We start from the raw sequence: 15,425 nt of genomic DNA on the forward strand, positions 1-15,425 counted from the left end.
CAGATATTCCTGCAGATATTCCAGCAGAAGCTAAGATACAGTGTGCACTTATTCCTCTGGCACAGTGGCTTTGAGGAATAATGAAACGCTACTCTGCATCCCAGTTTTCCTAATCTCACTTTTGGTTGTTAGCAGTTGTGTAAATTCACTGTCATTTACATTTACAATTTTGTCAGAGAGATTAGAATCTCTTCAGGTTTGGCCTGTGCTGCTGAAGCTAGTGTGAACTAAATCAGCTTTGAATGGATTTGTTGGTTTTCTTAGCTTTTATAGAGATGGGGCAACTGAGAGATGTTTTAAAAGATTTTATTCTGTTGTCACTCTTGATGAAGGGTGAGACATAAGAGACATAAAACTCAATGCTATTCCATCAGAAGCTAACTTATTTTCTGGTTTCAATACTTTATAAATGTTTTTCAGCCTATTAGCTTTTACCACACAATGCTGCTATTACTTCTAACACTAATTACCTATATTTTTATCCTACATAATCTTATTACAGTATATCTTTCACAGTTCTAATTCTCTAAAATATCTAGTCTTTTTACAAAACCGTATTTTAAAACTTATTATGACTTTTTTCTAGTTCAGTCTTTCTCTCAACAATGTTGTCTCTATTCCATGACCTTCCGAAAACAACACACCTTATTTCAGTGTTTATATACAAATATACAAAATTATATGAACTTTCTGTCAAGTTTTAAAAGTTCTTTATAAATCCATTTCTCACATGGATGGTTGTTAGGGGTACTTAGATGTGTAAAGATGCAAATAAATGCTTCTATGGGCTCTTTTAAATCCCAGCATTTCAGGGACAGTTGGTGGCCTTTTTGCAGCTTCAGGCACTTGTGGTTTTTTTTGTTTGTTTGTTTTTTTGGGTTTTTTTTTGGGGGGGGGGGTTTGGGTCTTGTGTTTTTTTTTTTTTTTTCTCTCCTAACCTGCCTCTGTTTGGCAGCAAATGCAGGTGTCCAGCATAGAAATAATCACCAGTTTAAAAGAGGCTTCTGTGGCACAGCTAATTGCTGCCTGGCAGCTGGGTTGGCCCACAGGATCTCTAGGAGTTCCCAGGATCCCAGCTGTGTGAGGGGCTGATGGCACCAGCATGCTCAGGGACTTGGTCTGTAGCTGCTGCTGCTGCAATGGAATTGTCACCTGCCTTCACCCCTCGAGTCTCACACTCTTCATTTAAAAATGCTGTAGAAGGCTGGTGGCAGGGAGATCAGACTTCTCAGGCAGTGTTGTGTCACAGTCAGTGTTTGGTCACAGCTGTGCTTCTAGAAAAACACCCCGAATTGGATCATGTGTGTGGCTGTGCTGGAGCTGACTGTGGTTCCTGGCTGGTCCTGCCCCAATCTTTACCCAGGAGAGAGCAGGCTGGGCAGTGCCAGCATTCTGTGGGAAAGGTAGTAGTGGTTAAAAATCCCAGCTGACACAGGCCATCGTGTTTGCCATGCTTTATTTGCTCACATTGTGAGAAATAGCTTTTCCTCTAGCAGATGAGCCTGCAGAACCATACTCTCCATGTCTCCAATATGCCTTGAGCTGCGGAGCCTGAAGGTGTTACACTTAATGAGGCATTACAGCAAGTAAATGCCAGTGCCAGCTAGAGAAAATATGCCTTTTAAATGTAAAAGATCTGAGTGTTTTCCATTTACTGATAGATTGGTATGGGGGAACAACAAATTAATCTCTGAATGAAAACTTGGTGTCAGTTAAATATCTCAAAGAGTTCAAGACCTGTCAAAGGTTATACTTAAACAGTTTGTCTCGCTGCTTCCACGGAGCTGTTAATCAGTTTGACCACTTACTACTAAGCGGCCTTCTAACAGAAATCATCGTAGGCTAGCGTGGAGCGCGACCTGGGATGAGGGCGGGGAGCAAAGGCTCTGGAGCGGTGTCTCCCGCCGCCAAGAGAGCGGCTGCCGGGAGTTTGTGAGCGGTCTTTAAGCACTCCGCGTTTCTCACCGGCGAGGGGTCGAGCACGGCGGCCGCCACCCCCGAGCGGGGGCAGAGGCCGGCGGAAGGCGCCGTCCGCCGCGGTCGGGCCGAGCGCTCTCGGGGCCGGCAGCCCGCGGCGCGGCGCGGCCCCAGACGATGGCGCTGCAGCCCCGGCGTTGCGGCGCGGCGGCGGCCGGCGGGGGTCGCTGCGGGGCGGGCCGCCGGCGGCGGCGGCGCGGGGCTGCGGTGCGCGGGAGGCGGCGGCGGCGGCGGTGCCGCACAGCCGCTGGTGCCGGTCCCGGCGGGGGCATGAGGCGCGCGGGGCGGGCGGGTGGCGGCGCGGCAGAGCGCGGCTCGGCGCGGCCCTGAGCGGAGCCTCCGCGCCGCGCTGCGCTCCCGCTCAGCGACTATGGCCGGGGGAAGGCGAGGGCTGGTGGCGCCTCAGAACACGTTCCTGGAGAACATCGTGCGAAGGTCTAACGGTAAGGGGGCACCGCGGGCGAGCGCTCGCCGGCCGCGAGGAGCCCGCCGCGTCCTCGACGGGAACAGCGCCGGGCGGTGGGCGCCGAGCCCCGGCCGCTGCCGGGCGGCTCCGCCGGAGCGGCGCGTCCAGGTGCCGGAGCCGGTGCCGGCTGCGCCGCCCGGGTACCGCCGAGAGCCCCCGGGCCGGGCAGCGGGGCTCGGGCTGCAGGTGCGCCGGCACGGCGGGCGCCCAGCGAGCCCCGGCGGGCCGGGATCCGCGCCCCGGGGCGAGCGGGGGCAGCGCCCGGCCCCGGGCGGGGGGATCGGGGCGTCCAGAGAGCGGCGGGGGCGGCGGCGGCTCCGGACCGGGAGGAGGTGCCGGGATTCAAGATGGTCCCTGGGCTGGGAGAGCCCGGTGCGGGGGCATCGGCCAGGGCTGCCTGCCCGAGGTGAAAGGGAAGGTTTGTCATAAGTGAGGAGAGAGTTTGCCATTTTAAGGGCTGAGCGCAGATATTGCTTTTTTGTTCTTTTTTTTTTTCCTAGTGCACTGTAACCAGGTCTGTCTCTTGGAAAACTGTGGAGTGGAAAATGCCTCGAATTTCACAATTGCATGCAAATATGTATTAATGCTATCCAGATTCTTTCACTTAGGGACTTACCGAAAGCTACTCCCTCTGTGAGCCGGCGACCATGCAAGCGTTCGTGGGTTTGTTTAACCTAGGCATATGCATTTCTTTTAAAGCCCCGAGCCTAAGTTGTGCCATTTCTAATGTTCTAGTGACTTCAATGGGGTCACTTCAGGGATTAAGAACTTGTAGTATGGTTGAGAATATGAGGATCAAGCTCCTTTTGAAGACAAGACGAGTTAATTAATTAAAAACATAGTCAGTTTGTTCTGATAAGGCAAAGACAATTAACCCTCTTGATAAGCAGCTAAAAACTCAAATGATCCCAAGAATGATTTTCAAATATTTTTAATTAGGCAGTGTGAGTGGAGAACTACCCTTTGATAAGACCACATTTTCACATAAAATTGTGAGGCTCTTTTTATAGGTTATTTCTCTCTGCAACTTTCCTGTAGAAGGAATGGGGCTGGAGGCTGCATTCCTGAAAAAATTACTTTCCAGTCTTATAGTGAATCTTACCCTCTTTTTTTTTTTAATGTCTTTAAAAATGAACGTTACATGTCATCACATTCAGGCTGCTTCTCTAATCTTCCAACAACAGTTATTGAAGGTTTTTCTAAAAACTGTCTCGACTTTGTAGATTATTTTCTTCATTAAAAACCAATTTCCTCTTTTGGCTTTCAGTGCCAAAGCCTCGCTGCAATAAATCAGTTGAGGCTTGGAGATGGGGGGAATCATGCAGCAGATGCTGTGCTCTGTTTCTTCCTCTCTTCCCCCATTATTAAGAAGGTGTCATACCAGAGCGTAGTGCTAGACAGCACAGGTAGAATGACAGCACTCCATTTCAAATTGCTCAGCAAGTCCTGAGGGCTGTAATCAATACAAGTTTTAGATTAAGCTTGGTAGGAAGTGATGCACAGTTCAGACATACTAGGATAAGCTTAGGGAATCGACTCAGGTTTAGAACCCTGTTTCTTCTGTGATGTGCCTTCAAGTTTTTGCTGGACCCAATCCAGCTTTGCTGGAAATGTGGTGCTGTCACATACCAATGTTGGATGAATCAGTTTTTTCTACCCTTAGTCTGTTTGAAGAGACAAGGATAGCCTCCTTTCTCTCATGCTGAGGCAGGGCTGTGCTGACCAGCACGGGGGCAGTATGGAAACATGCCACATCTCATCTTGTCCTGCCTGCTTGGCCATTGAGGTGATTTGGGATGCCCACAGGATGAGTGCTTAAATGGGCCCATAAAGCTTGAGGTTTGGCTCCCCTTTCTTGGTTTTGTTCAATTGGGCAGTAATGTGACCCACAATGAAGCTGCCTACGCCATTTGGGATTTGCCAAATAAACCTTGGGCTTCTTGTCAAGTTTGTATTTGCTGGCACATGCAAGCAAGTTGAATAGTGCCAACAGATATTGGGTGATACAGATATAGGAATGCTCCTAATTTGCAGAGGATTCCCTTTGAAAAGAGAGGAATTTTGTCATTGAACAGAAATAACTAAGTGCTTTGTGGGAAGGAACTTGTACATGACATGGGTATCGTCAGTCACGGGTGGATGGAGGAAAGAGTGTTTTGGGGCAGGGGGGTGTTAACTCAGTGGAAGGGGCTGTATAGTGGTTACAAAGGAATGGGCATGCAGCTTCTTTTGCAAGCATTGCTCTAAGGACAGCACTAATTACACCTTTGTTTTACCAGTAATTTTGACAAGGAGTTCTTTGGACAGCCTTTCTGTGATGTTAGCTGTGGGATTGGTGAGCTGATGCACATTCTGTGGCAAAAGGTAGTAGCAGTGTATGTAGATGTGCAAGGTCAGGGGTTTTGCCATTAGGGTTAAAATTTGGCTCATGTTTATAGCACACCTTCTGCAGTAGGACTCACCTCCAGCTCCTTTGGTCTGAATGGTCTGCTTCAGCATTATTAGGAATGAGAGCTTCTTCACAGGCTGCAAATCAACTGAGACAGGTTCTCATGCACTGAATGCCAGCCAAAAGAGCTGTGCTAGGGTTAGAGCTGCAAAGCACTGCCTTCCCACTCCACTCATGGGAGTAAAGAGAGCATGGGATGGCCTTAGGTAGCACACACAGGAAAGAACATGTAACATGTCATCTTCTAGATCTGTGGACCTTGTCTGGTCCTCTGTGATTTCTTTTCACACAAAGACCTTCTGCACAAAGTGTGAGCTTAAGGTTTGTCCTTCTTTGAAATGAGGGACACCATAATTCTGATCATCTTGTATTTAATGTTCAAAATATATGTTTCTATACTAGCCATGCAGAGCTAGAAAAATAAATGTTGCATGCAGTGGTTGGCTGACAAAAATTTCTTTGAAGCATTGAAATATTTAAAGACCAGAACACCCAGTGGGACAGAAAATGAGCCCATGCTGTAACACAGTGCAGTATATAAAGAATCACTAGCCCCTGATGGTTACTGCTAATGTGATATTAATGTTTTTCTTGGTAATGTAATACATCCACAGTATACAAGCACTGTAATAATAACAGTTATAAACCTGGATCATGGCCAGGGCACCCAAGTCAACTTGTGCAGCTTGTTGTAGAGGTTATTTGTGATATTCCAATGCTTTATCAATATCTGGAGAAAAAATTTGTTTTTGATTTATGTAAATGCCAGCTGAATTCTTCAATCCTTCCTTGGTCAAGATTCTCATTGAGGTGTGTGATAATTGTGCATGTATAAGGATGGCAAAAGTAAGTCCTGTATTTACATAGCTTTGGAATTTCAATGGAAGTCACAGGCACTTTTCTGATTTATGGACAAAATGAGGAGATTGGAAGAAGAGTAAGTTTGAAGGCATAAGGCTTGTGTGAATTTAATTTTCCTTTCACAAAATCCCCTGGGAACACACTAAGGAGACATCAGTTATGGAAGCAAACCTGCATCTTTTGATGGAGAATGCAGAGAGTTCCCTGTAGAGGGAAAGAAAAAGCACCTTCAGACACAGATCTTGAGTATAACAGACATTTGCATGATTTATGGCATTGCTTTCATTACAGGCTATAAAGTCCCAGTACAATAAACATTTTGCATCCTGGGCATGCTAACCTTGTACCATCATCTGAGACCTAGGAGAGAAATTAACTTTATTGTAAACACTTCTGAGACTGAAAAGACTGTTTTTGTGTTCAGCCAGAGAAAAATGCAAAGGAAACTTAACAGAGAATGAGGAATGAAAACAGCAGACCTTCAGAAACTGCAAGAGGACAGCTTGTAGGTTCTGTGTTAAGGACATTTTCCCAGAAGAGAATGAAACAATGGGTTTTTTTGCTTCCTGATCTTCCTTCTTTCCCATGTTAACAACTGGAAAGGAGACACATATATTTTCATATACATTTTCATCCATGCTTTTCTCACAGTTGATCAGTACGTTGAAATACCTATTCACTACTGACAGTCTTTTTTTCTCAGTATCACTGGAATTGAATGTAAAATGTTTTTTTTTCTGCTGGCTTTTACTAGGCCAGAAGTCTAGTTCTGAGTGTGCACCTTTATGCATTTAGGAATGTATGGCCTGATTTTGTTAAAATTACTTTTATAGATAGTAAGGGAAAAAATGTACAGCACAGAGATGACAGGTAATGTGCTTTAAAATTAATGTTCTGAAAGCTCAAGAACTTCTCCTGTGATAATTCAATGTATCAATCCAGTTTTGCATTAAATCCTAGAACAAGATTATAAAACAAGTCTTCATGAAACCCACTCGTTGGAGAATTGGTTAATGCATTTTTGTAACTCATAGATAAAAGTGAGTGGGGAGTTAGGGCTATAATCAGTAAATCAAATGGCTTCTTTAAACTAAAGAAAGACTCATAATTGATGCAACTAAAGTATGCCTTTTCTGGATTAGTGTTCATCTCATATGGCATGGGAAAAACAAACCCCCTGACCAGCTGAATGATGAACCCTCACTGCTAAACAGTGGTTTTGTCCTTTAATAAGAGTGGTGCAATGTCTGACTCTTACCTGCTGATAAACTTTCTCATTTCAGAAAATCATCTAATCATCTCATTCTAACATCACATGTGTGTAAATGTTGTGGGATTTGTGTTTTAGTGTTTATTTTTGGGGGGTTTTTGAGGGGGTTGTGCTGGATTTTTAACGTTTCTCAATATGGACAGTACTTCAAGGACAGGTGACAAATCATTCTGTCCATAAAATACCTATGACACCTTTGGTGCAAGTTTGGTGCCATTTCAGCTATTCTTGTTCTGTTATTCTGCAGTAATATGCTTTATTTTAAAAAGATAGATAATTATGGAGATTTTATAGCTACAAGTGTTAGAATGATGCATAATTTTCAATTTAAGCTTTTCTCATGGTAGATGCCTGCCATGAAATATTTTCTATAACAATGCAAAGTAAGAATGTTGAGATGGAAAATGTAGTTTTTTGTCTATTCTGCTGGCTGCAATTAGCATTCATTTTCTGTAATGATTTAAAGTGACTCACTTAAAGTTGTTGCTTTAGTTGGAGTCTCTTGTTATTTGTGGAAAGACTGATGATACAAATTTTTTAATAATTCTTTTCAACTTGCGCTTGCACTTTGCTCTGGTGTACACATGACAGTGTAAGTCATGTTTGCATAAACATGAAATATCTGTATTTAGGGAATTGTGCTCATGCTGTAGCAACCAAGGAACTTTTAAATCAATTTTGGTTTGGAAATTAAATAGTTATATAAAACTTTTATAAAACAGCCCAAATGAACCTATCTATTGGAGTTTATGTTTTTTGTATTACAGTGAGCTGAAAAATTTTGACCTCAATATTAAGGATAGATGATTTTGAGGCCACTATATCATTATCCTATAGAATGATCAAGTTGTTCAATGGGATATTTAAGCACTGAAGCACTTCCACTGTAGGGATGAATACAAGGGGATACTGAGTGAATGTGAGTATTGGTGTAACACCACTGGCTTCCACAGGAGGATGTGGGTGGAAGAGCAGAATTATTCCTTATTATTTTTATTTTACCGTATGAATAGTCTTTCTGTCATTTCAGCAGGTCTATACTTGCTCTGACTACAGTTACACCACTTCTGTTAGGATGAAAATGTGGTTGGTCCCAGAAGTGCAAATCTCAAATCACATGTGTGCAAAGAAAGGATTGAATAAATAATTGAAATTCAGTGTGAATTATTTGAACTGACTTAGAGCCATATTTTGATCTCAGAAATTACATCTGAACAATGTAACTAATCAGTGTGACTAAGTGCTTCTGGTTTACTTTTTTTTTCAAAGCTAAGACTAAACATGAGCAAAGATTCATACATACCTATCCTTTGTTAGCAATTTTGACAGGCCTACTTATACACAATTAATTTCTATGCTCTGGGAAGAAATAAGACAGAAATGATGCAATCTCATTTCCCCCCAGTATCCAAATGATGCTGTTTGTTATGCAAAGTCACAAGTTTGTAGATACCACGTGTCCCTTGTCCTTAAGCTGCATGATACAATCTTTACTGCTATGACAGCAGCACATGATTTTTGCCTGCTGCACATTTCATACCCTGGCTGTGACACAGCATCTCTGCTGTTCTGTGCCCATCTCAGGCAGCAGTAGCTGTATCCTCCACCCCTGTTCCGTGGGGAGGGTGAGAGACACATGTGATGGAAGCAAACCTGTTAGTTAGATGGAAGCAGCTCTGTTGGTTCTGCTGTAGGAGTGGTTTGTGCTTGTTAATGCTAAAGAACTAGGTTTGCTGCCCTGAAGATCCATGGGAAGAGTTTGAGACAGGATAAAGAAAGACCTGCTGGTCTCAATAACCAGGGCTGTCATCACCCAACATGAGGGAGGCTGAAGGAGGGCAATCTCCTCCTTCTCCTTCTCCTTCTCCTTCTCCTTCTCCTTCTCCTTCTCCTTCTCCTTCTCCTTCTCCTTCTCCTTCTCCTTCTCCTTCTCCTTCTCCTTCTCCTTCTCCTTCTCCTTCTCCTTCTCCTTCTCCTTCTCCTTCTCCTTCTCCTTCTCCTTCTCCTTCTCCTTCTCCTTCTCCTTCTTTCCCTTTCCCTCTTCCCTTCTCTCTCATGGGAGAACAAGCAAGTTTGGTGAGGAGCAAGCCTTCCCACCATACTGAGCCTGGTTCTCCTTTTCCTCAAGGGGGAATAGATTGGGAACAAACTTTTTGAGTGTTGTATTTGTATGATGACTGTGGGGAAAAATATTAATATATTTAAATCCCATTTGTGCACTACACAAACCCAAGCACCCTGGGGGATTTGACTGACCCAAACATGGGAAAGTGCAGTGGGCACCAGCCTCTCCTGTTACCTGCACTAGGACTGCCTGGGCAGAGGCTTCCCCTCAGCTTCCCCTGTGCAATGAGGGAACGCCTTCAGCGTGGGAATGTGTCTGGCAGTGCTGTGGGAGTATGTCTGTCTGTTGGTCTCTGACCTTCTGCCACTGTTTCCCAGAAGAGGACCTGTGCATCACTGGTGGGACTGGGAAGGTAGAACCTGTGTGCTGGCCTCTGGAAAGAGGTGGGGAGGGGTCGTCTCAGCTTGGCAAGATCCATGCTACAGGAGAGGCTGGGATACAGTGGTAGTGAATATGTAGCTGTGCAGGGCAATGAATGGTAGGGGGAAAACATTTCAGTGACTTGCTCCACGTTCATGCAAGGAGGTGAACACTCCTTAGTCAGTTAGTCCTGGCCAGATAAATGTCTGTGAGTGCAACTTATCTACAGGAATTCTGGAAGCTGATGGACAGTTTTGATTAAACACAGTACTAAATATAACAGTAGGATTCAGTAGATAGAGTAGTTTTGGTAAAATGGATGCTCTAGACACCTGTGATTGTTAGTGTTAAAAGGACCAAGTTTATTTAGAAAGACATTTTCTGATTCTTCTGTGATGGTGTGTTTTCTAAGTGGAGGAAAGTACTGGTTTCAGTGACTGAGTGAAATCCATTCTTACATTTTGGAAGGAGCTAAAATGTTTTTCTTGTTGCTTTTAAGTGGCCGTGTCTACTTTAAAGTGATAACCCAAACTGGATCTGACATTTGAGTGTGTAGATGCTGACGTAGGTATACTGCAGTGAGCAGAACTAACCTGGGGAAAATGCAGGCTAGAAAATAGGAAGTGATGCACTTCACAAAGTAATCCATGCTGCAGAAGCCTGCCCTACTCATGCAAGTAATTGTGCTGCCTTTGTGATGTTACAGTTCTTACTTGTGTTTCTGCAGCACATTGTGCTCTGTGCTACACCTCTGCATATTTCCTCTGCATATTTCCTTGGTCTTGTTCAGACTGTGCCAAAGTCAGCAATTCAGCACAAGCCAGAAGCCCAGGTCTTATATGAGCCTGCTCTCTCTAGTTCTAGCTCATAGGAAGGGCCAGTGATGCTTACAGCTTCTTCTTGGGCCAGGCAGTACTGCTAACACAGCTGCCATTGTGATAGAAATTGATTTTCAGGTAGGGGAGTTCACTGAGTCCTTTCAAGTCACCAAATAGTTTTGATACTGCTGCTATTATGTCCATTTCATCCCTGTCTTTGAAGAGAATTTAGCAATAGATTTCTTCATGGTGTTCCTCTGGCCAGCTCCTTTCCTGGCCTTGCTGACCCACTTGTGAGTCCCCAAGAGTCTCTGCTCTGTGATACTCAGAGTTCACTAGAGCATCCCTCGTGCTTGTTGTGTAACAAAGCCACAGCTGTTTCCTGGTCTCAGGGACCCTGTGTCCCTGCAGATGCAATGGCAGTATTTGCCTCAGTGGATGTTATTCAGTATTTTCTTATGTTAGGAAAAATGACCAGGTTATGAGCTGTCCCCAAGCAGCACATTGTCAGGGCTGTCACTGCAATTGAATGTAAATGATAGCAGCGAGGACAGCCCTTCTACTCCTGGGCTGTGCGCTGGAGTTATAAGTGGGAGTCCTTATTTTGTGCTGTGTCTTGCCAGCGTTCACACAGGCAAAACAGTGTTGTCAGAGACCCTTCTCAAGAAATGAGATGTGTTTGTCAGCTATGTAAAGCCTGGATCAAAGAAAGGTCAAGATGCATGAAGTTTGAATTAGCCAGAAGGGAGAGACACTTAAGAAACAATGGGATCATCAACATCTCTGACTTGTTCTTTGGTTGATAGTTGTGCAAAATTTTTCCTTTAGAGTTTTATGGGTACATAATGATCTTCCAGCTTGCTTCTGACTCACAACTAAATCCAGCCTGAACTCTGATGAAACATTGTACCTCTACATGCTAGAGAAGCTCACCCAGTGCTGGCTAATAGGGGTGCATAAAATACAACAGCCAAGTCATACTGACTTAAAAACTCCTGTGATGAGGGTATTGACATCTATTTGCTGTCGTGGCTTGATGATTAGAACAGTCATTTGAGAGCTGAAATAATGTCGAGCTTTCACTGCCCTAAGGTAGCCTTATCTTCTAGGAGAATGTCCAAACTGCTGCTTAGGGAGGGAAATGTGTGCATGCTCTCTATGCATCATTTGGAAACTGTCATGGGCTTTGCTGGGCCAAAAACATAAGTGGGAACACGATTCTTCAGCTCCTGCAATAATGGCAAAGAATTGAGTATTAACTATGAGAACTGGGCTTATGTTAAAATATTAGGTATTGTAACAAATATGGGAAAGGGAAAAAACCAGCCTTAAAATATCCCCCTTTTTCATTGTTTTCTGTGATTTAACTTGGTCAGATTTCTATTTGCTGTGCTAAAGCTTTTTAGTTCTCCTCTCCAGCAGAGCTCACAGAGCTTCCAGCTCCCAAGTCCTTGAGAGCTGGGCATCAGGGACTAGACTCTTGCAGTCTCAACTTTTGGAGCTTAAATCCCTTGTGGATTTAGGGCTTTGTTTTCACCTATAAATAGGAGATAAGAGCATTGTTGTAACTCACAGAAGCCTTGCAAGGCTAGATAAAAGTAGTATTATCACAGTGATGGTTATCAGAAATGTGTCCTATATAGCCTTCAATGAAAAAAACCCAAGAGATTATTTATCTGAAAACAATAAAACTTAAAAGGTTTAAGTGTGAAAGGGAGGCAAATTCTTAACAGGAACTCTTTAGGAAGTGGAGAGAAGGGAAAGTGACTTTTTGAGAAGGGAAGGCAGTCAGAAGCAATTCTGACGCAATTCATGCATGGAATAACGCTATTAAGATCAGGGCAAGACCCCACCTAACATTTGTATTTGCCTTTTTTTTGGTCATTTTCTGTACTTCCTGATGAAATTTTAAAATATCCTAACACAGTCTAATGTAGTGTTTATAACAGACAATCAAAAGCACTTGCTTTAGCAGTGAGAAATGACTTGGTTTACTTACTCGTAGGAAGGGGTAAAAGAGTTATACTGTTTTGGGGAGAAAGTACTTCAACTAAGCAAAACCCATGGTATTTAAAAGAGGCTGTGAGGAACAAAGCAGCTAAAATATCCTGAAGTTATATTACTGGTGTATTTCATTCTAAAGAGTGTGTAAAAATACACTTGATCATGCTTGTGGAATTGGGCAGTGGATTTAGCTAAATACAGGACTGCTTTATTGAAACCCACTTGAAGTTTGGGGTGAAAGATTTTGAAAGGGGAACTTGATGCAAACTAAACTCCCTGCAATTAATAGGTGAAATGTCATTTGTTTGGAGGGAGCATTAATGAGCTGTATGGATGTGTGAGCAGCTGGGAGTTGCTACTGAAAAGTAGGCAGTGTGTTGGACTCCCGTAAGGGCTCTCCTTAAAAATGAGTGCCTCTTGATCTCATGTGAGTGCCCAGCCTTTCTTCCAAAAGCCAGAGGGTCTTTGCAGCTGTGTCAGGAGCCACCATCTCCTGCTGCCTGCCAGTGCCCAGGGAGCAGCACTGCTGTCTGTTTTGGCACAGGTGTAGGTTTGAGTTGGCAAGCATAAAATTGTGGCACGCACAGCCCCAGCAAGAATGGAGGCGTGAATCCTGCTTGATTGTTTTGGGTTTTTTTTTTGTACTGATTGAAACTGCTTCTGGCTTGTATTGCAAACAAGGAGTTCCTTCTGCTGGTGTAATTGTTAGCCCTTAGTTTGGAGTGCTGTGCTGTACACAAGTGTTTGGGCTTGTGAGGCTGGCAGTGAGGGCAGTGTTGAGAGGAGCCCCTGTGCCTGCATTCAGGGAGGAGAAGTATCACTCATGGGTTGGTTTGGCCACCTGTCAGAGGCTTCACCTTCAAACTCAGTGTCATGTGGATCACTGCATGTGGCACAGAGGGGGAAACAGTTTGGTGGATCTGTCCTCAGTCAAGAGATGAATTTTACCTGCTTAACCATCATGTGTTTTATTTATGCTCTGAGTAATTACCACTTCTTTAAAAATAAAAATTTACTTAAAATTAAATTCAGGAACAATCCTGTTGACTGCAGTGGGAATGATAGCTGGGAAAATTGTGCAGGGGCTGAAGCAATTGGGATTGGGTTCTGAAATGAGTATTTCCTCTAATGCAACCATAGCTTTGACTAGTGTCTAACTGATGTGTTTTTTCAAACAGATACTAATTTTGTCCTGGGTAATGCCCAGATCGTGGATTGGCCCATTGTCTACAGCAACGATGGATTTTGCAAGTTATCAGGATATCACAGAGCAGAAGTTATGCAAAAAAGCAGCACCTGCAGGTATTTGAGAACAGATTTATTTTCTGTTAAATAACTTGTAGTGTTGTGCCTGTTACTTGAGGAGAAAAGTAATCTGTTTATTCCAGTTTTGTATTTTGTCTCCTGGGGCTACATCTGTCAAATATGCTTTCCAGGTGAAACAAAATCAAAGAAGAGCCATTTCTAAATGGGTCCTTTTTACACAGTAAACAAATGGCTTTGTGTCTTTGTCTGGTATCTGACTGGAATTTCTCCCTTTATTTGCAGTTTTATGTATGGAGAGCTGACAGACAAAGATACAATTGACAAGGTCCGGCAAACATTTGAGAACTATGAGATGAACTCCTTTGAAATCTTGATGTACAAGAAGAACAGTAAGTAGTCAATTGGTTTGTTCATTAATGTAGGTGTGTAAAGGTGTTCCTAATTGTACTGTAAACTGCAATTCTGTCACCCTGGAGGACAGTGCTTTATCTGGGGCTAAATAAGCCCCAGTTCTGCCACTTGATCTGAAAGGGAGAAATGACAACATTAGAGATGAAAGTCACTCAGGGAGGCAGAGGAAGCTTTCTGATTTGTTCTGACATTTAGAGTAATCTGTGTGTGATGCTTTAAGACAACACTGAAGGTTCCATCAACAATGGTAGTACACAAGCTAGGTTTAGGCAAGTTTCCACTACAGAGAACATACTTTCTCAGTTTTTGACAACTTGATATAGCAAAGCCAGTCAATAGTAATTTTGGAATAAAAAGAACCCATCTTTTGTTTTGGAATCTGAACTACTTCTGATGTTTTCAGATGAAATGTCTTTTGTTTTGGACAAAAATTCCTTAATTGGCACATTATTTTTTCCTAGGAACTTCAGTCTGTCTGTAACTGCACCTATCAGCAGATGAACTTGCCCCAAACTTGGTGTCTCACCTAGTGTGGACTATGTCATGCAGTTATTTTCATCTTCATTAATGAAGATAATCTACTTAATCTGTGTCACCTGAAGTGTGAATACACTGAGGTCTTCAGCCCAGCCAGATGTTAAGCTGAAAAAATTGCATTCTGTAACTTATTTTGCTCTTAACAATTTTGCCTTCTAACAATGAAGCTGGTACTGCCTGTATGCAGTCTGTATGGCCCTGCTTTGTGCTGCTTTCCTCCTAGGGCTATCTGCCTCCAATATTTACCTATTTTCTAAAAGCTGATTTCTGTTCCTAGCTCAGTTTGTGGCCATGGGGACCATATGCAGCTCACATCTATGCATCCAAACCCAAGTAAATAAGCTGCAGTCCTGGGATCTGGGAGAGTCAGGAATTCTCTCTTAGTTATCAGCGATTTGGCACCGAGAGACGATGCAGCCACTCTTCTGTCACGCTGCAGCATATGGCCTACAGTGGAGCCTGGGGCCTCTCTGTCTTTTATGCAGATTTCGAGCAAGGTGCCCGTGGAGTGAGGAGTGTTTCCTGCCCTGCTGTGCACTGCTCCTGTGCAGGAGAGGTGGCCTGGAATGAAGCCCAGCTGTGCAGTAACTTTGCTGTGTGACGTGAAGGACGGAGCTGCCACGGCTCTGCTCTGCACACAGAGGGTCACAGGCATGGGAAAAAGGGAAGCACAGAGCTTGCTTTCAAGTTTAACAAACTGCAGAGCACCTAATGTTTGTTAGATTTGCAGCTTTGGAGATACATTAACTACTGTTACAGAGACTGACTAATAACACAAGAGAGTTTTAACTGAAAAATTTCAAGAAGGGGACATCCTGGAACTTTTTCTCAATATAAGGCACATCACAGAAAAACACTGTCCTATTTACCAGTCACTTTAG

General features: G+C 43.6%; 1 protein-coding gene across 2 annotated transcripts in view; it reads left to right on the forward strand.

Moving 5' to 3' along the window:
* Nucleotides 1-2,347: 2,347 nt before the first annotated feature.
* The window catches only part of KCNH1 (potassium voltage-gated channel subfamily H member 1), a 180,020-nt gene continuing 166,942 nt past the window's right edge, over nt 2,348-15,425 (forward strand). For both annotated transcript variants that reach the window (XM_066546469.1, XM_066546468.1), the window contains exons 1-3: nt 2,348-2,420; nt 13,509-13,632; nt 13,879-13,985. In XM_066546469.1, the coding sequence (XP_066402566.1) occupies nt 2,348-2,420; nt 13,509-13,632; nt 13,879-13,985 (304 nt within the window). The remainder of the gene's footprint in view (nt 2,421-13,508; nt 13,633-13,878; nt 13,986-15,425) is intronic.

This window comes from Molothrus aeneus, chromosome 3 (genome assembly GCF_037042795.1).
Source record: "Molothrus aeneus isolate 106 chromosome 3, BPBGC_Maene_1.0, whole genome shotgun sequence".
In the NCBI taxonomy this organism is placed as follows: Eukaryota; Metazoa; Chordata; class Aves; order Passeriformes; family Icteridae; genus Molothrus; species Molothrus aeneus.